The 22,970-nt window shown below is 37.8% G+C and overlaps 1 protein-coding gene across 4 annotated transcripts in view; it reads right to left on the reverse strand.

The window, feature by feature from the left end:
- PLCB4 (phospholipase C beta 4) overlaps nucleotides 1-22,970 on the reverse strand; it is a 200,674-nt gene that overhangs the window by 43,181 nt on the left and 134,523 nt on the right. For all 4 annotated transcript variants that reach the window (XM_083348195.1, XM_083348194.1, XM_083348196.1 and 1 more), the window contains 13 exons: nucleotides 21,510-21,720; nucleotides 20,849-20,942; nucleotides 20,419-20,498; nucleotides 20,037-20,121; nucleotides 17,797-17,887; nucleotides 15,924-16,019; nucleotides 14,092-14,192; nucleotides 12,392-12,427; nucleotides 9,266-9,407; nucleotides 8,196-8,280; nucleotides 7,848-7,972; nucleotides 3,446-3,497; nucleotides 52-154 (listed from right to left, as the gene is read on the reverse strand). In XM_083348195.1, the coding sequence (XP_083204321.1) occupies nucleotides 52-154; nucleotides 3,446-3,497; nucleotides 7,848-7,972; nucleotides 8,196-8,280; nucleotides 9,266-9,407; nucleotides 12,392-12,427; nucleotides 14,092-14,192; nucleotides 15,924-16,019; nucleotides 17,797-17,887; nucleotides 20,037-20,121; nucleotides 20,419-20,498; nucleotides 20,849-20,942; nucleotides 21,510-21,720 (1,301 nt within the window). The remainder of the gene's footprint in view (nucleotides 1-51; nucleotides 155-3,445; nucleotides 3,498-7,847; nucleotides 7,973-8,195; nucleotides 8,281-9,265; nucleotides 9,408-12,391; nucleotides 12,428-14,091; nucleotides 14,193-15,923; nucleotides 16,020-17,796; nucleotides 17,888-20,036; nucleotides 20,122-20,418; nucleotides 20,499-20,848; nucleotides 20,943-21,509; nucleotides 21,721-22,970) is intronic.

Raw genomic sequence — 22,970 nt, forward strand, 5'->3', positions numbered from 1 at the left:
AGGTCAAGTAGCATATTTCAAGCATTTTTTCTACACCGCACAGATTCCTACCTGCACTGAACAAGTCGCTGCAATAACACCGTCCACAGGAGTCTCAGAAAAAGGGTCAAATGTCCGATCAGGACGCCGCATGAAATCTGGTTTAAGAAGATAACTTTAAAAAAAAATCAAAACGCACATGTTTAGATAAAACTACTTATGTTTCCCTTTTAATCCCTTTTAAATAAAATGCCATTATTGTTATTAGTTGTCTTCAAGTCATATGTAGAAAGCATATAATCAGCTGAAAACAAATCATGGAAGAGTATTGTTTTTAGAATGCATATCCAAGAGAGAGAAACTAAATTTTACTCACTGAATGGTGAAAAAAACCTACAGTAACCAGAATGAGATAATACATTGTATGAATTCATCCCACCTGAAACATTTCCTTTAAGAAATTAAATTTAACGTGCACATTCAAAATTACACTAATTTAGGTAACTAGACAAGTATGTGACAGGATTTTCTACCCTACGATTAGCTGAATAATTTAACCACTTCAATATGGTATCGATTTTTTTCCTGCTGCACATCCTTTGGTTGGGCTGGGACTTTCACAGTACATCCGTAAGACATGTGGCTATCTTCTGGGCTAAAGAATTTTAAAGCTAGAATCCATTTCAGTATCAGCTGGTTTTCCCCTCCCTTTTTTGACATGAAAAATGTATCCATAAAAACTTTTTCCAACCACTGGAACTGCCAGCTGAGTCTTTTGTGGTGATGAGAACCCAAACTTGGGTGAAAATTCTAATCACCATGGCAACGATAATCATATAGCCTTTGAGGCACAAAGGACTTTGTTGAAATGAAGCCTAGCCATTTTGTCCAAGGCCTAATTTTTTTTTCTTCGGCCTAGACAAGGTGGGTGAGACTAACCTGCCCTGTTCTGATTCAAAGGTTCAGTGCAAACTTCTAATTGTATTGAATTCTGCTGAATAGCAAATGACAAAACAAAAAAAAACAAAAACAAACCCAAGCAGCTGCATCAAAAGGAAATAAAGGTAGATGCTTAATATTCATAGTGGTTCTGTTCCAGTATAAAATCATAAATTATGAAACTGCAAATAACAAGGCCATGAATCTGTGGGAAGGACAGGGTTAGTTTTGGGTCTGGTTAGTTTACAGTCATTCTTTTCCTACTTTCTTCTTTCCTTTTTCTCCCACAGTGTATAAAATGCATTTATTCTGTGCATACTAAACTCAGTCTGAAAATCCCAAGCCAAGAATATGAATCCCACTTCATAGTTCAGTTTCTTTTCCAGATCATTTCCATAGTTTTTCACAAATTCAATTATTTCCAATCCCCACACATTCTTTCCCACATTCGCATGTAAAGATATACCATCTCTCCCTTTGGAAAATAGAATATACACCCACAAAGTGATACACACAGAATTTTCTAATTATTCGTAGTTATTTATCAAACTTATAGAGAGCAGTTATATCAGTATATTACTATATCACTCTCGGAGCAGCTCTGCTAAACTTTCAAAAAACCTGGAAGCTTCTATGTTGCCTTCTTTAGTTTACTGGTGGGGATTAACATTTTTAAAAAAATATCTGTTGCTCAAATTATTATCTGCGTTAATAGATCTGCCTTTCGCACTTTGTTATATTCCAGGCTTGGGATCCCTTTCCAAAAGACACAAAGGAAATAGTTACATTACATCTTGTATTTCTTGTGAAAGGTTTTTAAAAATATTCTATATACCACAAACCTCTTAGATCACAATTCCAACAAGTTTCAGTTAAATAAACAAACTAGCAGAGAAGATACAAGAGGTAACCTGAAATGCCCTGTATGCAAGAAAATATTTAGGATTTTTAAAATGTACATCTCTGGGCATGCTGCAGCAGAAAGTACAGTGATATGATAAAGATCTTGATATTTGAGAGAAGTTGCACATGTTTGGGGGGAATTGAATATCTGTGTGCCCAAATGGCAGATGATACCACTCTAATGGCAGAAAGTGAAGAAGAACTAAAGAGCCTCTTGATGCGGGTGAAGAAGGAGAGTGCAAAACTTGGGTTGAAACTAAACATTAAGAAAACCAAGATCATGGCATCTGGCCCTCTCAATTCCTGGCAAATAGATGGGGAAGAAATGGAGGTAGTGACGGATTTTATTTTCCTGGGCTCCAAGATCACTGCAGATGGGGACTGTAGCCAAGAAATTAAAAGACGCTTGCTTCTGGGGAGGAAAGCCATGGCAAATCTAGACAGCACACTAAAAAGCAGAGACATCACCCTGTCAACAAAAGTGCGTATAGTCAAGGCTATGGTCTTCCCAGTTGCAATGTATGGCAGTGAAAGCTGGACCATAAGAAAGGCTGAGCGCCAAAGAATTGAAGCCTTTGAACTATGGTGCTGGAGAAGACTCCTGCGAGTTCCTTGGACTGCAAGGCGATCAAACAGGTCAGTCCTAGAGGAGATCAACCCTGACTGCTCTTTAGAAGGCCAGATCCTGAAGCTAAAACTCAAATACTTTGGCCACCTAATGAGAAGGAAGGACTCACTGGAGAAGAGCCTAATGCTGGGAAAGATTGAGGGCAATAGAAGAAGGGGACGACAGAGAATGAGGTGGCTGGATGAAGTCACTGAAGCAGTAGGCGTGAGCCTAGATGGACTCCAGAAGATGGTAGAGGACAGGAAGGCCTGGAGGAACATTGTCCATAGGGTCGCGATGGGTCGGACACGACTTTGCAACTAACAACAACGTGCCCAAATGGCATTATACAAATTGTTCTGCCAGCGTTCAGTTGGGAGTTTATGTCAAAACTAGTTCAACTTTTGTACTGCAATTGATAGTAGCTACATCTTGAAGACAAAAGCTGCTTAATAATAATAATAATAAAAAATCTCAAGGAAAACTGATCTGTACTGCAAATGCCAAACCCTTGCACTTTAGGTGATCATCTTCAGCTAGGAACAATGAGGACTATTAGCCAAATAAGGGGGAGAGTTTGCCTGCTTAAGCAGAGGGGAAATTTAATTACTAGTAACAGGGAAAGCCTCCATATTCCAAATTGCCCGAATTTAGGTTTCTAAATCTAAATTTGCTAGGCAGCTCTGATTTTCTACTCATAACAATATTTAATCTATTCATGAGTAAAAAAAAAAACAAAGCCGCCTAGCAAATTTAGATTTAGAAATTTAAATTTGGGCATTTGGGAATGTGGACATAAAACTCTACTACTGTACCTTGTACCTTACCGCTTTATTTGCAAAATGTGGTTCCTTTTTTGCTCCTCACAATCTCCTCCCCTTCAGGGACAGATCTTCCAGGTTTTTTTCATAAAATATAACACCAGACTGAATTTCTACGGCCTGTCTTTCATTTACAGCACATAATTAAAAGTGACATTGTTCTATATAATGGCAGCTGTTGAACATTGTTACTTACCCACAAGACCCGTTATACTCAAATTTCCCCTGATTCAACTGCATTGCTAGATCTGTGAAGAGGTAAAAATAGTTTAAATTTTATTACTGAGCAAAACCTATCTGGACAGTCTTTTTAAACTTAAAAACACAATTTATCCTGGATAGCCAGTTTAGTTAAAATGCTAATTCCACACATTCCTTGAAAGCAAAGGACATATTATCCTACTTCAGTAGAAAAATGCAAAATATATTCATTTTTATATATTCTTAAGAATATGTATTCTTAAGTTGCTGTTCCTTCAATTTTTTTGTGAAATATGAAATTCTAAAAGGGTGTAATTAAAAGACTGCATCCTCTTTTCTATCATCTCTATCTCTCCACTCTGAAGATATGGATTTATTAAGTGAACAGGAACATTCTATAGACTAGGACAATGGTCAATATTGGACATGGTTGGTCATAATGTACTACAATATTGGATTAGCAATCCTTACACATCTGATAATTATTTTCCAATAAGAATAAGGAGCCCTTCCGTTATGCAACATTGTTCAGTGATAGAACTTGACAGACCTCAAAACATCTTTCATATGGTGATGGTTAACATGGCTACTTTGTTGATTCTTCAGTGGATTCTAAATACCAATCCACAGATGTTTTGGTGGAACCAAGTCAAGAGGATCTATTTTCTTTTTTTTTATTGAAAAGTTTTACAATACAGTTTTCCTTTAAAGAACCCCCCCTTCCCCCACCCTCCTCCCCCCCTACCTCCCCCCTACCTCCCCCCTCCCCCCCTCCCTCCTCACCCCCCTCCCTCCCCCCCTCCCCCCCTCCCCCCCGACTTCCCAGAGCTAAATACAAGGTATATATATATAAAAAAGCAATCATAAGCAACCATATACTAGCAATTACAAATTCTAAAATCCATTACTCTCTAGCTTGTATAGGATAAAACAAGCCTTAGCAATATTAAATATATATAAGAAACTAAAATATAAAAAAGAAAAAACAAAGTGAAGGAAGACTTATTCGAATGCTACGTAAAACTTCTTAACCCTATACTTGTTCTGGATAAACTCAATCCATTTTCTCCATTCCATAATATAATGTTCTTGCGAATGATCTTTCAAATAGGCCGAAATCTTCGCCATCTCTGCCAGGTCGGAAACCTTTAAAATCCACTCTTGTATAGTCGGCAGTTCCTCTTTCTTCCAATATTGACCTATCAAAAGTCTTGCTGCCGTAACTAAGTTCAACATCAACTTGGAGTCCACAACTGTAGCGTCGACAATTATTCCCAACAAAAAAAATTGTGGGCAAAACTTTATCCTCCGTTTAAAAACCTTCTGCATATTCCACCAGACTTTTATCCAAAAAGCCTTAACCTTTTTACAAGTCCACCATATGTGAAAATATGTTGCATCTTCATCACCGCACCTCCAACATTTAGGCTGATAATTCGGGTACATACTTGCAAGCTTTTTAGGATCTAAATGCCATCTATAAAACATTTTGTAAAAATTCTCTCTTAAATTTTGAGCTTGTGTAAATTTTACATTCCTCACCCAAATCTTTTCCCAGGTGTCCATTGTAATAACTTCCTGAATATTTTGGGCCCATTTTATCATGCAATCCTTAACCAGCTCTGTTTCTGAATCGATCTCTATCAATGCAAGATATATCCGTTTAATATGTGCTGGTCCCTGATTTCTAACTTGCTTTATCAAATTTTCATCAGTCATTACAAATCCATTTTTCTGGTCTTCTTTCCACCTGGCCCGTAACTGAATATATTGAAACCAAGTTTGAACAACCTTCTCTTCTCGCAAGAAATTATATGATTTCAGGCACCAAACATTCCTTTCCAAACTTAAAATTTCCTTGTAAGTAGTCTCATCGTGTTTGAAACCAGCATGTATATTTTCTATTGCGTGTTTTGGAATTGCCCACAATGGTATCTTGCTGCTTAACTTGTATCTGTACTTCTTCCAAACTCTCAGCAGTGCCTGTCTTAAAATATGCATCCTAAACACAGAATCTACCTTCTTATCATACAACAAATATGCATGCCAGCCAAACAACAAATCATGGCCCTCAAGATTTAATAACCTCGGTTGCATCAAATTAATCCAATCGCTTATTCCTACTAATGCAGCAGCTTCATAATATAATTTAAGATTAGGCAATTTAAGGCCACCTCTCTCACGAGTATCCTGCATAATCTTAAGTTTAACTCGTGGCTTTTTCCCTGCCCACACAAATTTATTGATACCACGCTGCCATTCCTCCAAATTAGAATCTTTCTTAAGAATCGGTATCATTTGAAATAAGAATAAAAATTTGGGCAGGACATTCATTTTCACTGCTGCAATCCGTCCCAACAAAGACAATTTCAATTTTTCCCAACTCTCCAATTCTTTTTGAATTTTCCCCCATAGTTTTTCATAATTATTTTTATATAGCTTTGTATTAGAGGGCGACAAAGTCACCCCCAGATATTTAACCCTTTTAACAATCTCAAATCCAGTTAATCCTTCTAAGAGAGCCTTCTGTAAAACTGTCATATTTCTAGCCAAAATTTTAGTTTTCTGTATGTTTACTTTAAATCCAGAAACCTTCCCATATTGTGTTATTATCTCCATCAGGTCCACAACAGAATTCTCTGGCTGGGTCACTGTAACAACCAGATCATCTGCAAATGCTCTCAATCTATAGTCCTGATCTCCGACTTGTATCCCCTTAATTTTATCCGAATTCCGAATCTTAACCAATAATATCTCTAATGTTAACACAAATAACAAGGGCGATAGCGGACACCCTTGCCTTGTGCCCTTCTCAATATTACATGCTGTTGTCAGACTATTGTTAACTATAATTCGGGCAGTTTGTTTTTGATATAATGCCCTAATCGGTTGTAGAAATTTTTCCCCAAAATCCATTTTGTCTAAAACTTTCAACAAAAATTGCCAATTCAATTGATCAAAAGCCTTTTCAGCATCTAAAAAGATTAGCGCTGCAGAGATCTGGTTGTGCCTTTCCAAAAACTCTAACACATCAACTATATGTCTCATGTTATTTTTCATTTGTCTACCACTAATAAACCCCGTTTGATCCCCATGAACCACCTGTTGTAGAACCCTCATCAGTCTATTAGCCAAAACCTTAGCAAATATCTTATAATCTGTATTTAAAAGCGATATCGGTCTATAATTTTTAACTAAAGTAGCATCCTGGTCTTCCTTCGCAATCAAAGATATAAAAGCTGTTCTCCAAGACGGTGGCACCTCTCCCCCCTTCTGGATTGTCTGGAACAGTTCCTTTAACGGTTTTATCATCTCTAATTGTAAGTTTTTATAATAGGCCGCAGTCAAGCCATCCGTGCCTGGTGCTTTATCCACCTTCAGTTCCTTAATAGCTGTAAAAATTTCTTCTTCTGTAATCAGCTGATTAATCCCCTCTTTTTGTACTTGCGTAAGAACCGGGATGCTAGCATTCAAGAGGATCTATTTTCTATTGCCCTTCATGACAAACAACAAGCAAGAGCACACCTTTAAACACTAAAGAAAGTGACACCTAATAATATGATGATTTCTGCTTTTTGGAGAAGCAACTGGCTTCAATACTAGCCAGTTAATCACCATTATTTCACTCACTACAAAGAAAAGAAGCAAGTTCTCTGGCTCAACATAACATAACGTTTTAATTGTAGTTCCTAGTATTGTCCCTTATGTTTTTACTCAGAAATGATTCCTACTAATGGTTCCTAGAAATTCCATCCATCCATCCATCCATCCATCCATCCATCTCTCCCTCCCTCTCTCCAATCCATCCTCTATCTATCTATTTATCTATCTCTCTATCATCTATCTATCTATCTATCTATCTATCTATCTATCTATCTATCTATCTATCTATCTATCTATCTATCTATCATCTATCTATCTATCTCTATCTATCTATCTATCTATCTATCTATCTATCTATCTATCTATCTATCTATCTATCCAGTGCTTTTTTTGTAAAAGAAAAAGGTGCCGGAACTCACACATGTCATACAACCTGCCTTGCCTACCCTACAAGGTTCCATCCAAAAAAGGTGCCGGAACTCCATTCTGGGCGTTCTATGAGAAAAAAAGCCCTCTATCTATCTATCTATCTATCTATCTATCTATCTATCTATCTATCTATCTATCTATCTATCTGTTTTATGCTGATGTATGAAGACATGCTGAAAAAGGGTGCATATATGTTTTACTGCTTTCAATCTAATTGTCTGCCTGGCTGGATGTAGATTCTTATATTTAACCATGTGAATGAATCCTCCAGCAATGCCAGAAGCAAAAGTTACAGCATCTGGCAGAAAGCTCCTACTAAAGCTGCCATTCTCTGAGATTTGGAGTCAGTGGGTAGGTCTGCTTACCTGGGGTCTGATAGTTAAGGGAGACCATCTGGCATCCAGCGTTCCAGAAAATTTGCGGCATGTAATTGCTGGAATCCACTCTGCCTCCCTTTGGGTATATCCGACTCATTTGCCGCTTATTGTAGCTGTATTATTAGTCAAGAAAATTGGAATAACCAAACAAACAAGAGGTAGAATGATCCTATCTTCACATCTTAATTTTTTAAATGTTTTAATTCATGAGGCATTTTTCACAAACTACATACTGTACTGTGTTTTATTAAGTACTGCGTGTTGTTAGTTGCAGAATTGGCACCTTGCTTCTTAAGACTAAATAGCCTCATTATAACTGCCTCAGTGCAAGGATACTTCACAAATTCAATTGCGTGGGTCTTCAAATAGCCCAACCCGACAGACTCATTAAAAGAAGACATGTTGTAGTGAATGTTGCGTTCTAGAAAGAAAACCATAAAATCTGTTTTGTAAAATTTTCAGAATGAAAAGTTGATTAGGAGAGTATTAAAATGTTACGTATAAAAATATATTTATTACAAAAATGAAATTGAGCTTCAGGATAAAGATATGCCCGACAAAGAAATTACAGAAATCCACAAAAAGTATAAATATGAAATAACAATATTGATCTCCTAGAACTGACAGCCAGATTAATTGGGACAAGAAATGAGGTAGAAATGATTAATTAAGCTCAAGAAGTAGAATAGCATGAAATTAAAAAAATGTTTTTCAGTCAGAAAAAGAATAAACATTACAAGTAAACTTCAGATACCTAGGATATTTAGTGGAAGAGAGATAAGCAGAAAATCAAAATCAAGCCAAAAGAATAAAGTAATCTGTTCTGAGCAAACTCAGATGGGCGCCAATGCTAGTTAAATTTCTCTTTGTAATCTGCTGCCCCCTAGTGGAGAAAGTATAACACTAAACATTAGGAAAAGCGTTGCCTTACAAGCCATGCACAATATATACAGTAATGAGGAGAATACAGGTAGTCCTCGACTTACAACAGTTCATTTAATGACCGTTCGAAGTTAGAACAGCACTGAAAAAAGTGACTTATGACCATTTTTCACACTTACGACCGTTGCAGCATCCTTGTGATCAAAATTCAGATGCTTGGCAACTGACTCGTAATTATGGCAATTGCAGTGTCCCAAGGTCACGTGATCCTTTTGCAACCTCCTGACCAGCAAAGTCAATGGGAATGCCAGATTCGCTTAACAATCACAACTGCAGTGATTTGCTTAACAACGGTGGCAAGAAAGATTGTAAAATGGGGCAAAACTCACTTAAAAGATGTTTCCCTTAGCAACAGAAATTTTGGGCTCAGCTGGGATCATTAAGTTAAGGACTACCTGTAAAAATAACTACGGCCACAGCAATAAGAAAAAAAAACACAATTTTTAAAAATCTTTTAAAGTTACCTTCTGCTACACTGAAACCCTGAAATTTAACAGGCTGGGCGTAGTTGATTAATGTTGACAAGTACGGGTGTATATTAGTTGTGGCACCTACATATTTATAAGAAGCCATCCATGCTTGTTCATCTTCTGCAGTTATCACGCCCTGAAAGTATATTGAAACAAACATAAATTAATGGTAGCATCCCTTGGTTCAAGTGGGGATGGTTTCAAAGGAGAGGTAGTCAGAATGAAAATGGCTCTTTTATAACTCATGGAGTCATAGCTGGCTCAGGAATTCTGGGAGTTGAAGTCTATGAGTCATAAAAGAGCCAAGGTTGCCTACCCCTGGCACAGAAGAACTCTATTTTTATTTTTTTTATCAGTGCATGCACATGTTTACCTGTAATGAAGAAAGATATGGGTTGGGTGTTCAAATAAATATACTATTGTGTAGGGCAGGGTTGGGCAACCTCGGCATAGCTGACTCAGGAATTCTGGGAGTTGAAGTCCATGAGTCATAAAAGAGCTGAGGTTGCCTACCCCTGGTGTAGGGTAACATTTTTTATTATTATTATCAGTAACATTTATTATTATGCATCCTTGACATGCTTGACTGGGTAAATAAAGCAAAAAAAGATGAAAAGATGGAGCATAACTACCAGGAGAAGAAAGGAATTATGTTAACTAATAATGCATTTTTAAAATGCAGATCAGCAATTGATTAAAAGCCTACTTTTAATTTTAATGAGGGGGGAAAAAAGACAAGCGAAGAAGCCTCAGAGATATCGAAATGGGTTTAAACCAGAATGTCTGGTTTAATTTTGCCTGCAATTTTGCCTGTATTTATGCAGCAGGACATTACTATTTGGGAACGTGTTCCAGAGAGACGCACAAGCTTTCCCACGAGACAGCCCTTTCTTCCAGCCAAGAATATGGAATGCTGGCCATTTTTTTCTGGCCCATTCTTTAAGACTACTACCCCTGACATCTAATAGTGGCCGATACATCCTCTTCTCCTCCTCCATCTCCTCCTCAGATTAGGAGAAGACTACAGAAAAGTGCAGAAACCATGATCTACCACTTTCCTCTTTCCACCAGCTTGAACAAAGAGAAATATAAAGGCACATGGACTATTATGCTTCTTCCAAGACAGCTTTCTTCAACAAGCTTCTTCAGGTCTCCGGAGTGTGTGGACTTCAACTCTCGGAATTCTCCAGATATTTCTGATTCTGCATGTATCTAAAGAAGTCTGTGTAATAGCTGCTTTTTACCACCAAAATAGTACAGGAGATTCTGCTTTTACTCTCCCAAGAGTTACTACTTTATATTCTGAAGAACAACTACTATTCCTTCCTATGATAATAAAACAGGACACTTTCTAAATTCGTGAAAGTATAGCTGGATTTACATAGCAGAACTCCCAACAATGGGTAGAATGGGTGTAAGCGAGACATTGACACAGCAAGAACGGAAGCTGTGTCGATGTCTTGCTTATATTACAGATACATTACAATATAATATACAACCTTCATATCTTGGCTTACAATGGTTGGATTCACAGAATTTTAGCAACTCACAAATGTAGCCTTACAGGTGTTTGCATAAGTATCTGCAGAAATGTTCAGGTTATGCAATAATCCAGGAGGAGCTGATACTCTTACATATGCAAGAGGTGACAACTTGACTTTTTTTTTCTATCATGCAAAGAATGAGAGAAACTCAGATGATGGGTATTGATTTCCTCATATGAATTACTATGTCTGGATCCAATTGACTGATCCCTCAATGTTAATTGCCAGCAAAAAAGAAGAAGAAGAAGAAGAAGAAGAAGAAGAAGAAGAAGAAGAAGAAGAAGAAGAAGAAGAAGAAGAAGAAGAAGAAGAAGAAGAAGAAGACAATCTCCATTGACAACTTTGATTTTGTAAGATGCCCAGAACGAGCGTATACAGATGGCCAACTATATAAATTTAATCAATAAACATTGTTAACTTGCCCATTTCATAATTCAAAGATAGAAATTTGGAAGCTTTTTAACAACAATAAATGTTATAGACACATTCCATGGTGAATTCTCCCAAGAATTCTACCAAGTTCTTCAAACATAGTTTTAAGCAGCAATAATTTTGTCTCCCATTCACCCTCCCTTCCCCAATTGCAGTTTTAATAGTCTAAAACTTTGCCTTCCTTCCCCTACTAAGGTATCTTTTCAAAAGAAATATCATAAAGTTGTTACTGAATATTTTTATAGTTGCCCAGACATAATATATGAGTAGCAAATGAGAACTCCATCCTCTGTCAGAAGAATAATCACATATATGGGATATTTTTATTGCAAGGGAAAAAATAAGTGATCAAAGCCCATGAAACAAACTGAAATCTGTTCATCGGCCCATATTCTTCTAAGTAGGTGAAATATACAATGAAAAACAAAGCTTTCACTATTACAGTTTTTTCCAGATATTTCTCCTGGCTCACAATCAGATATCTGCATGCCTTTATGCCCTTCGAAGTGATACAAATCCAGGCCATGGAAGGTCAGTGTTTTCTTACAAAACCAGGGCTTATTGCTAGGCCAGTTAAAGGACGCCAGAGTTGTGAACTCAGCTGCCTCTGTGAAACAGGCACTATTCCAGAAAAGAGGGGAAGAAATACTCTGTAAGCCTAGGAGTCAAAATATTGGAAGAGAAGACAAATAAGGAGAGGAGGAATGGGAAAAAAAGAGAGATCCAAGTGAAGCATTTTCAGAAGAATGTTTCACATGCAATCCAGCCCCCCCACAAAAAAGGAAAAGAAAAATAATGCTAAAGTAGAAGGGGACATGGAGAAATGAAAGGGAAGTCAGAATGACTGCAGGTGTCAATGTTTGCAGCATATTATGTAGACACCTATATAGCTGAGAGACCAAACTCATGCAGGCCTTCTATCATCCAGGAACCTTTTATGTTGGAGTGTAGGTAACGGCAGATGTTAGATTTCCTGTACTTCTCTAAAGAAAAAGATACTGCAATACAGCTACTGAATCCTTAATGCTAGCCTAATAAAGAGGGAATGATGCAGGGCATTAAAAATACAGTTAGCAAAGCAGTTTTATTAAAAACAGAAAACTTAAAAATGTAGAAGCTATGAAAAAAATATCTCATGGGTCACCTTTTTATTGTTTTCTTGTTCAGAATCGTCCACAGCCTATGGGGAAAAATATAGACATTATCGAAAGTTGTTGCAAAATCACACACTCAAAACTCAAATGAGGACCGAGGAAATATTTTTGGGCAGGTCTGTTAAATATATCCTTTCCACTGTTTGTATGCAGTTTCCATTTCTATTCAAAAACAACACGGTTGATAAGTTGCCAAAGTGAAGAAAGGAGGAAAAAAAGGGAAGTCCTTAATCAGGAATTATAACGTAGTTGGGAGTCCAGTCTAGATAACAGAATACTTCTGGATTTAGAACAAGTGAACTGAAGTTGCTCAGTGCTTATTTTTAAAAGACTTGTTACTGGTGGGGGGAAAAAAATCTCATTTGCTCATAGGGGATTGATTTACTGAATTTACACCCCACTGCAATCAATTTTCATGAATCTAAAATGGTTCAATATTGAGTTCTACATGTTGGGTAAATGGATATTGAAAATACACATAATTTTATCTTTGACATTAACAATGAAAAACCTGGGGTAACACTGGAAGATGTTTGTTGCTTACATATTGCATACTAGTCAGCCCAGATTATGGTAAAACACGCAGTGACTAAATGGAGGGAACTAGCTCATTAAGTAACTAGAAACATACTAAGATATAAGGGGAATCTTAATTAAATGGAAGTTGAAATTCCACAGGAAACAAAGAAAAAGTAACTGAGATATTAGAACTTTTGAATCAGCAACCCAAGAGGGTTAAAAAGTTGGACAAAAGCCAGCTGGCAACAAGCAAATATTTTACTTGGGCAGCTCCCCAGATAAAACATCTATATAAGAATGAAGACGCCAGAATTCCAGCAGAAGCGAAGTTATAAAGTAGTTCAGAATTAAAATGTTTCCTTAGGCGAGCACAATTTGATGTGTTTGCTGTTGGAATATTGTTAACAAAGAACATTCTACAAGGAAAAAAATATAGATATCCCATGGAATGTTCTGTTAACAAAGAATCTCTGGTCCTTAGGTGGAAGAGGAAGCTGTCCCAGTCTCAGACAGAATTATTACTTCTTCTTTCTTCCAGTCTTCTATATGGTCTCCTGCTATTATCTCAATTTTGGCCCTTTAGATCGCTTCCTTTGCTATTTTTCAGACACTTGCTTTTTAGGGTCTAGGTAGGACAACTTGCCGTGGACTACTTGCCAAGGCCAACTCAGCATAGGTCAACTCGCCATGGCCAACTCATCATGGGACAAAGGTGAGTTGTCCCATTCCATGTTTTTTACTCCTCCCAGTGAGAAATTATTCAGTATAGGCACCATGTACTCAAGAGACAATTAGCTCCTAGCACTCTAGTCCTTCAGCAGTGAGTATCAAAGAAGAACATCAGTTTTTGCCTTTGTAACTTTAATTCACATTATAGGTATGAAGGCTGTACAATATCTTCTGGGACTGACATGCAGCCTTTTATTGAGAAAAAAAATAATAGATATCTTATGATTTGGGATGCTCTGCACAGTATTTTCTGAGGACCAACTCCTGATATACCAGAGTACAATATGGCCTGGAAAAATTGACACTGCTTGTTATTTAAAATATAATTAAGTTCTGAAATGTCATACACATTTTTTTAACCAACAGTGTGTATTGTGGGTCTTGTTCTCTTGGCTGTCTCTGATCTTTTAATTAAATATATATATGGGAAAAGCTGCCTTACCTTTTTAATGTGATTAGCTACAGATTCCTTTTGGCTCAGGTCATCTGCAGAAAGCTCACTTCCAAATTTATACTCTGGATGTGCTTCCTCTTCTTGCTCCCCTATTAGTAATACAGTACAAAAGGGAATAAAATGATCAGAAAACTACTTAAAAAAAACTGAAGCAGTAAACCGAAGATATCAAACCAAAGGCAACAGAAAGGTAACTTAACTACTTATTAGCTTTTGTGTATTAAAGGAGGTCATGTTCCACTTCAACGACAGTTAAAACGTGGATTTAACTTTCTGTATTAAAAGTTGAACAACCTAAGATATGCAGATGATACCACTCTAATGGCAGAAAGTGAAGAGGAACTAAAGAGCCTCTTGATGCGGGTGAAGAAGGAGAGTGCAAAAGTGGGCTTGAAACTCAACGTTAAGAAAACCAAGATCATGGCATCCGGCCCTCTCAATTCCTGGCAAATAGATGGGGAAGAAATGGAGGTAGTGACAGATTTTATTTTCCTGGGCTCCAAGACCACTGCAGATGGGGACCGCAGCCAAGAAATTAAAAGACGCTTGCTCCTCGGGAGGAAAGCCATGGCAAATCTAGACAGCACACTAGAAACAGAGACATCACCTTGCCAACAAAAGTGCGTATAGTCAAGGCTATGGTCTTCCCAGTTGCAATGTATGGCAGTGAAAGTTGGACCATAAGAAAGGCTGAGCACCAAAGAATTGAGGCCTCTGAACTATGGTGCTAGAGAAGAATCCTGCGAGTCCCTTGGACCGCAAGGCGTTCAAACCGGTCAATCCTAGAGGAGATCAACCCTGACTGCTCTTTAGAAGGCCAGATCCTGAAGTTGAAACTCAAATACTTTGGCCACCTAATGAGAAGGAAGGACTCACTGGAGAAGAGCCTAATGCTGGGAAAGATTGAGGGCAATAAAAGAAGGGGACGACAGAGAATGAGGTGGTTGGATGGAGTCACTGAAGCAGTAGGCGTGAGCTTAAATGGACTCCAGAAGATGGTAGAGGACAGGAAGGCCTGGAGGAACGTTGTCCATAGGGTCGCAATGGGTCGGACACGACTTCACAACTAACAACAACATTAAAAGTTGGTCCTCAATTTTCTCCCATAGCTCTTCATAAATTAACCACTCATTATTAGTTTGCTAACTGATGGATGACAAAGAGGGAGAGAATAACTCACAGGAGGATAAATGGTATACTTGGCAACTGGGTGAATCCCAGTGTTGTTTTTTTAATGTTAAATTTAAGTGGTCACATTCATAACTTACCTTAAAGTCAATTCACTACTATTCATGAACAGTTTCTCTCCCTTCAATCTATCCCTTCTCAACCTATCTAGTTTGAAAACCACCATATTCAGCTGAAATTTATTTATCAAACCTGTAGCTGAGAAGGGCATCGAGGACAATAGAAAAAGCTTTGGGGGCTTAGTGTATGATGTGCGTGCTACAGATGTTGCCCCCTTATTACAGCCTGTACTTCTTGCACATAACCTTGAATTCAGAACCCAGAGATAAATGTACAAGTGACTGCTATAAGAAAACAATAAATATAAGCTGTCAAGTCAAAGGGCTCCTTCTAAGGCGGGAGGGGGGAACCGATGGCTCTTTTATGACTTGTGGACCTCAACTCCCAGAATTCCTGAGCCAGCCATCCTATGCTGGCTCAGAAATTCTGGGAGTTGAAGTCCACAAGTCATAAGGGGGCTATGGTTCCCCACCCCTGTTCTAAGGCAACATATCCAGCATGCTGTCATCTGATACACTGCAAATATCAGCAAGAGGAACTTAAAAATATGATAAGTAAAAGAACCACTTTACCACTTTCTATCTCCTCTTCATTATCATCTTCCAAGATGCTGACAGGAGCAGCCGTTTCACCAGCTTCCATCATACTTTTCAAAGTTTCAAGCTGTTCTATTTAAAAGAAATATGTGTACATATCCATACAAGAAACCCACAAAATTTTAAAAACCAACTATGGAAAATAATTCAGGTAAATCTTGGTTCGGAAAGATTGCATAAGTGTTGAATTCCAATGTACTCCACAACGGGGTCAATATGTCTCATTACTGGTACTGGAATAGTATCATCCGTTATTGTATTCAAAATTACCGCCACGTGACTAATGACTGAAAGGTACATATTCAAGAAGAAATGGATGTGCGTGGCAATATGTTCCCTTCTTACCCTGGTTACAAGGTGCTCTAATATGTAACTGTATTATTTTGTGCTTGATAGCATTTTCACAAACACAGCAATTCCCTAATGGCAGAAACCAGATATAGGTTTTCAGCCTAACAATCAAAGGGCAAGAGAAGTATTAATAATCTTAAGTGGTTTTAATATTATAATCACCATACCCAACTCACAAGTATGCAGGATTGCAGCCATTCTACAAAACATAATGAATTACTATAGTCCCACCAATATGGCTGAGAGCCAGCATGGTATCATGGTAAAGGTGATGGGACTGGAAGTAGAAAGTTGTACTCCTCTCTCAGCCATGAAATCCAGCTAGGTGACCTTGGGTCAGTCACTTTCTCTCAGCCTACACCAGCGACAGGTCCTGAGACAACTGGCTGAAAATCAAAGCCCTTTGCTGCAAAGACCCACTGATAAGCTTCAGTATAAGAACTGCGGACACAGGTAGTCCTCGGCTTACAACCGTTTGTTTAATGACTGCTCAAAGTTACAACGGCACTGAAAAAAGTGACTTCTGACTGTCTTTCACACTTTATTTCAAACGCTGAAGATGAGGTATCTTGAATGGCCGGTTCTCTAACAGTATTAAAAGGTCCGTGTCTTCTGCGTGGTGACGCAGTGGTTAGAATGCAGTACTGCAGGCTACTTCTGCTGACTGCCAGCAGTTCGATTCTCCCTGGCTCAAGGTTGACTCAGGCTTCCATCCTTCCGAGGTCGGTAAAATGAGGACCCAGATTGTTGGGGGAGGGGGGCAATATGCTGACTCTGTAAAACGCTTAGAGAGGGGCTGTAAAGCACTATGAAGGGGTGTATAAGTCTAAGTGCTGAGCACTATTGCTTAGAGACCTACAGATACGTTTTTTTCTGTGATGGCACCTGCCCTATGGAGCAGCCTCCCACCAAGACCTGGAAGATCTTTTGGCCTCCAACGAAGAGAGGGCTTTTTCCCAGGTGTTGGCCCAAGATGCTAGATGAATTCGACATAGGTATGGTTTGTGTTTTGAATTTGTTATAGAGTGTCTCAGATAGTGTATTACTATTATGTGCGGGGGTTTTTTGCTTTCTTTATGGAGGTTTTAATTTAATGCTCTATAATAAACTGGATTTTAACAAATGAAAGTTATATACATATACATAAGATTGGTAGGCATATACATTTTATACATACATACATTTAAACAGGCTACAGCAACTTTCCTCCAGATGCATTGGGATATTAACTTTCAACCTTGCCAATAAGCATAAATGGCCATATTTACTAAAAGTAAAAAAAACAACCCTCAATATGTCTAGTGATAATAAGGTAAAAACAAAAACTTTGACCTTAGAATGTAGGATTCTCTAGAAGACGCCCTTTCAAGACTTTGCAAATAGTTAACAATGCAGCAAAGTGCTATTATTAGGAAACAAGGGAGGTTACCAGCACACAATTTAAGCCATGGTGCCTTTTTCATTTAGATATTAGGCATTTTAAATGCAATTTACTTACTTTTTTCCACCTCTGGTTTCAACCTTTTGTTTTTAATAAGAATCTTTTTTCTCAGATCATTTGGAGAGGGCAAGGACCTTCCTGGTTCGAGCTGAAAGGCAAAAAAAGGGCATAATTAGGAAATACACCCGCTGCTGTCTTTTGTTCCTGCTTTCCTCACAATTATTATAGTTGTGGCAACTATGCACACATGCAGACACCTAAAGGAAGGTCATTTGTGACTTGTAGAACACCAGTTAGAAATACATTCCTCCCTTTAAAATTGAATATAGTAAGATGATTAGCGAATTATCTTCTTTCATTTGACAACTTAGGTCAGGGGTCTTCAAACTTGGCCCCTTTATGACTTGTGGACTTCAACTCCCAGAATTCCTCAGGCATGCTGGTTGAGGAATTCTGGGAGTTGAAGTCCACAAGTCATAAAAAGGGCCAAGTTTGAAGACCCCAACTTTTAGGTTATTATGCTTCAGGCCTTGTTTACTCCCCAGGATATTTTTTTTTTCAAATAACAAACTAAAATAAAACTGCTTAGAATTAAAAATGTTTCTAGGAAACTGTGCATAAGCAGGTTTTGGTAGCCTTTAATATGCTTTGACTGATCCATTCTACAGATCCTACAACAATGCATTGCAGTATACATTTCTGTACTGCTCCAGATTAGGTAGTTATTCCCTCTCTAGCACACTATATCCCTTTGCCTTTTCTTCCGGCTTCACTGGGTTTCTTCAATCGTTGTTCCCTCTCCTGAATTTTTTATAGCAAGTTTTCTTGCACTTCAGCATATTTTGTGACTCTTCCAATCAGGTGACAGCTTTTTCCTCATTCCCGCTTATGTATCAATAGCCAACACAGATAGTGTAAATACAGAATGCAACAACAGGGCAGTCCTTGACTTAGAAATGTTTGTTTAATGACCGTTCAAAGTTACAACAGCACTGAAAAAAGTGAACTTATGACCATTTTTCACGCTTACGACCGTTGTAGCATCCCGGTGGTCACGTTATCAAAAATTTGGATGCTTGGCAAATGGTTCATATTTATAACAGTTGCGGTATCCTGGGGTCGTGTGAACAGCTTCTGGGACCTCCTGACAAGCAAAGTCAATAAGGAAGCCAGATTCACTTAATGACCGTGTTACTAACATAACCAACTGCTATGATTCACTTACGAACTGTGACTAAAAGGGTCACAAAATGGGGCAAAACTCCATTTTAACAAATGTCTCACTTAACGGCATAAATTTTGGGCTCGGTTATGGTGGTGAGTCGAGGACTACCTGTATACCTTATTGATATTGTGTCTCAATAAAGGAGGACTATCCCAGGACATCTAGAGAAGACTCTGGGGATTTTTTGGATTAGGCTGCATCCAGTCTTGGCTAAGTGCCAGAAACGTTAGCATTTAAGCGACATGTGTATCAATCACAGACATTGCCATAAACAAACACTCAAATATGAAAGAAGTGAGGACATTGCATTTTTTGGCTGTTTATTTTGGTTGATGCTATAACTGAATGCCTTAGAAAAATGTGTGTGAATATGTGTAAATGGATGAACAAAACTGCACATCTGAGGCAAAATCTGCAAAAAAATGTGTATTTTAAATGAAATTTGCACTTTTGCATGGGCTTCTTTCTAAAAAAATGCAAAAAATTGCAAAAACAGAATACTTTTAAGATGGGAGAATTGAGAAACTAAGAAAAATCAAACTACAAAGATTTACTGAGGCCTATGAGAAAGGATAAACTTACAATAACTGCCAGTGAAAACATACATACAGAGTATATGTTTGCCCCCCTCGCAATCAAAATCATCAAATTTTGAACACTGTACAGGAAGAGATAGTCTGCTTTAAAACATCCCTGATAATTGGAAAACACATGTTAAAAACAGACATGCCCTGAAGCACATCTTTACAAGGTAGGAGGGCGAGGGCTTCTATAAATATCCAGGAATGATGAGTTTCAAATATGAGATGCTGACAAAGCAAAGGAGTTTGGGTTATGAAACAGTAGATGTTACCTGAAATCTGATTAAAGTAATGATAGGTAAGAAAGTCTGAGCTTTAGAAAAATATGTGAGGACACTGAAGTGGCAAAATAAGCACCAGCAACAGAATTCCAAGAATCTCTCATGCCAAATGGTATTGTTACCCAATCAGTGTAAGTGCATCACTCTTACCATCAAATTTCCAAACATTTCCACAAGAATATTTAAACATAACAGTTGGAAGACCCTTACTGGATGTGTTTCTAGTGGCTGCTTTAGGAGAAGATCTCCAAAAATATCTTCGCAGTATTTTGACATTTTGTATTGTTGGTATTTGCTAGAAAAGAAGTATTATTGTTAATCAATCAAAAATATAAAACTGAACAGAAATTAAAATATGTAACGTCTTTCAACTGTATTAGATTGTTATTACATTAGCTTAAAACCAATATGGTAAAACAAGTTATACGTAACATTTGTAATGGCAGAAAAATTTTAAGAGCGAGTTCAAATTTATCTGTGACTAGAATTACTTCATTAGTAATTGTGTTCCTACTTCGAATTTTACCATAAATTTCCTTTCACCACATCAGTCAAATACAGTGTAGTACAATGTTACCACTTCATAACACACCTGCAGTGATTTTCAAAGGACAAGATGACAGGATACTCGGATGTTACAAAGGCTGTTTCCTTAATGGCTTGAATCACATCCTTTAAAAATACAACAAAGCGACATTATGGACATTTCAAAATAAATTCAGGTGCATTCTAGAGCAAAGCAAACAACAGGAGAGATGCCTCATTCAGCATGAATGTGCACATACACATAACCACAGAGAAAAAAGTAAGAGCTTAATCTTTTCGCATCATAAAAACTGGATGCTATGTTTCACAAAATTCTCCATATTTCCTCAAATGGTTGAAGTGTGGTGTTCGGGCCAGTCCTAGCACTGGGAGCAGGAAAAGACTTAGCTTGGATTAAAAAAATACATAAGAAGATGTTTGCAGCTGAATCTGTGGCAAATCTACAAGAAAATAAAAATCACATAGGAACTGGTTACCTTGAACAGAATATCTGTACACATGGCCTTTCCATGTGTTATTATTGGTTCTTGATCTTCACCTTTTCCATCCCAGCAATCAAGTTCAATACACCTAGAAGCCAAAGGGAAAGAAAGATGGTATAAACTAGTCCCAGCAGTCAAGTTATAAAGAACAATATAGTTCCACACAAATTATTGGTAAACATTCATTTTAAATAGGCTATAGTTCTGCATGCCATCTTAAAGAAAGGTATTAAGAAATGCAAATCTATTTTCTTAGTTGGACTTGCAGTTTCATCAGACTTACTTTTGAAGGTAATTAAAATAGCTTATATGTACATGTACATGTATATAAATCAAATGCTTGTGACTTCAGTATAATTTATTATTTGCTGGCAATCTATAATCAAAGGAATCAAAGCATTCAGATTGGGTTTTTTTTTAAAAACCAACCCAATCCTTAGTGTTCTTTGTTTGTCCTATAATTTATTTCAAGATCTTGAGATATATTGCTAGAAATCCTATTAATAGTTTTTCATTATTTAAACTGGGTTTGTTAAATATGTATATATGTTTACAGACATACACACATATGCATGCAGATTCACTCAACCATCAAAACTGATGGTAAATTAAATTTAGTGAATTAGAGTTTTAGCCTCCCTTAAGCACACCTCACCTGCATCCAGCCAAGAGGACTTGTCTGTACATCTCCACTGATGACTTTCCACCAAACTGCCTTCCTGTGAGATATGTGTTGTGGGAAGAGCTAATAAAATAGTGAGCCAGAGGGTGTTCCATTTCTTGATAGAGCTCTAAACGGTCTAGGAAGACAGGGGCATTCTCATCTGACATTAAGTACCGACAAAACCCATCACTTGACATGACACCTGAAATGAGCGATACGCAATGTTAGAATGCAGGCTTCATCATTATTCTAAAATTGGGCTCCTGGTTCGTTCCCTTAATCTGAGATGGCCATTTGATGAGGAAGATAAGTGTTGCGTTTGTGGATTCCTGGTTGTGTTTTAAAGGGTATCCAGCCTTTCCCTGGGGGGAAAAAAAGAACCAGGTTCTAAAGGATATGGCATTTAAAGAGAATTACGGTTTTTCCCATTTAAAGAGGCAAGATATATACAGGATGATGGGATGAACCAGATCATCTCCATTTGCCTCTATTTTTTTTAAGGAAAAGCCCCTAGCCAAGAAATGTTTGCTTGCCTCAATCACACTTATAGAAATGGAACAGTTTGGAAATCAAACCAACCTATCCGCCTAATCCAAATAAATAAATAAATAAATAAATAAATACTCAGAGTGTTATCTGCAATACAAGACAAAACTACTGGTTAGGATCACAAGCCATTTAGGGCTTTGAAGATTAGAGCCAGCCCAGCCCTTTAAATTGGGAATGGAAATACAGCATACTGACGGTCAGTGCAGGCAGCTGAACAATAGCCTATCCAAGTGCCTCACAATGTCTTTTAAAATATGGACAAAGTATATCAGTGTTTCCCAACTGTGGCAACTTTAAGACATGTGGCTGGTTGGGGAATTGAAGTCCCCACATCTTAAAGTTGCCAACACTGAAAAACACTGAAGTATCAATTTCAATTTATTTGTTTGCCGTCACAGACCAAAGTACAAATACAACAAAAGAAAAACATGAAAAAAGTAAAATCTTAGTCAATTGGACACCAGAAGCCTTGGCTGAGGGGAATTACAACATTCTCCTCTAATAGTTACAGCTCTTAAAATTTTTTTAGAGACCTGAGAAGTAATATATGAGAGCCATCCCCTAAACAATATAAAACTAAATTACTAGCATTGGGCCCAGAAGGGTCTATTTTAAGGAGAGATAGTAATTTATTTCTGCCTGCGTTATACATAGTAAAGGTAAAGGTTCCCCCGCACATGCGTGCTAGTCGTTTCCAACTCTAGGGGCTGGTACTCATCTCCATTTCAAAGCTGAAGAGCCAGCGCTTGTCCGAGGACGTCTCCGTGGTCATGTGGCCGGCATGACTTAGACGCATGGCGCATGGAACGCTGTTACCTTCCCACCGTAGTGGTCCCTATTTTTCTACTTGCATTTTTACGTGCATAGGGCAGTATAAAAAGACATGCTCCACAGTTTCAACCT

This window comes from Vipera ursinii, assembly GCF_947247035.1.
Source record: "Vipera ursinii genome assembly, chromosome: 1".
Classification (NCBI taxonomy): Eukaryota; Metazoa; Chordata; class Lepidosauria; order Squamata; family Viperidae; genus Vipera; species Vipera ursinii.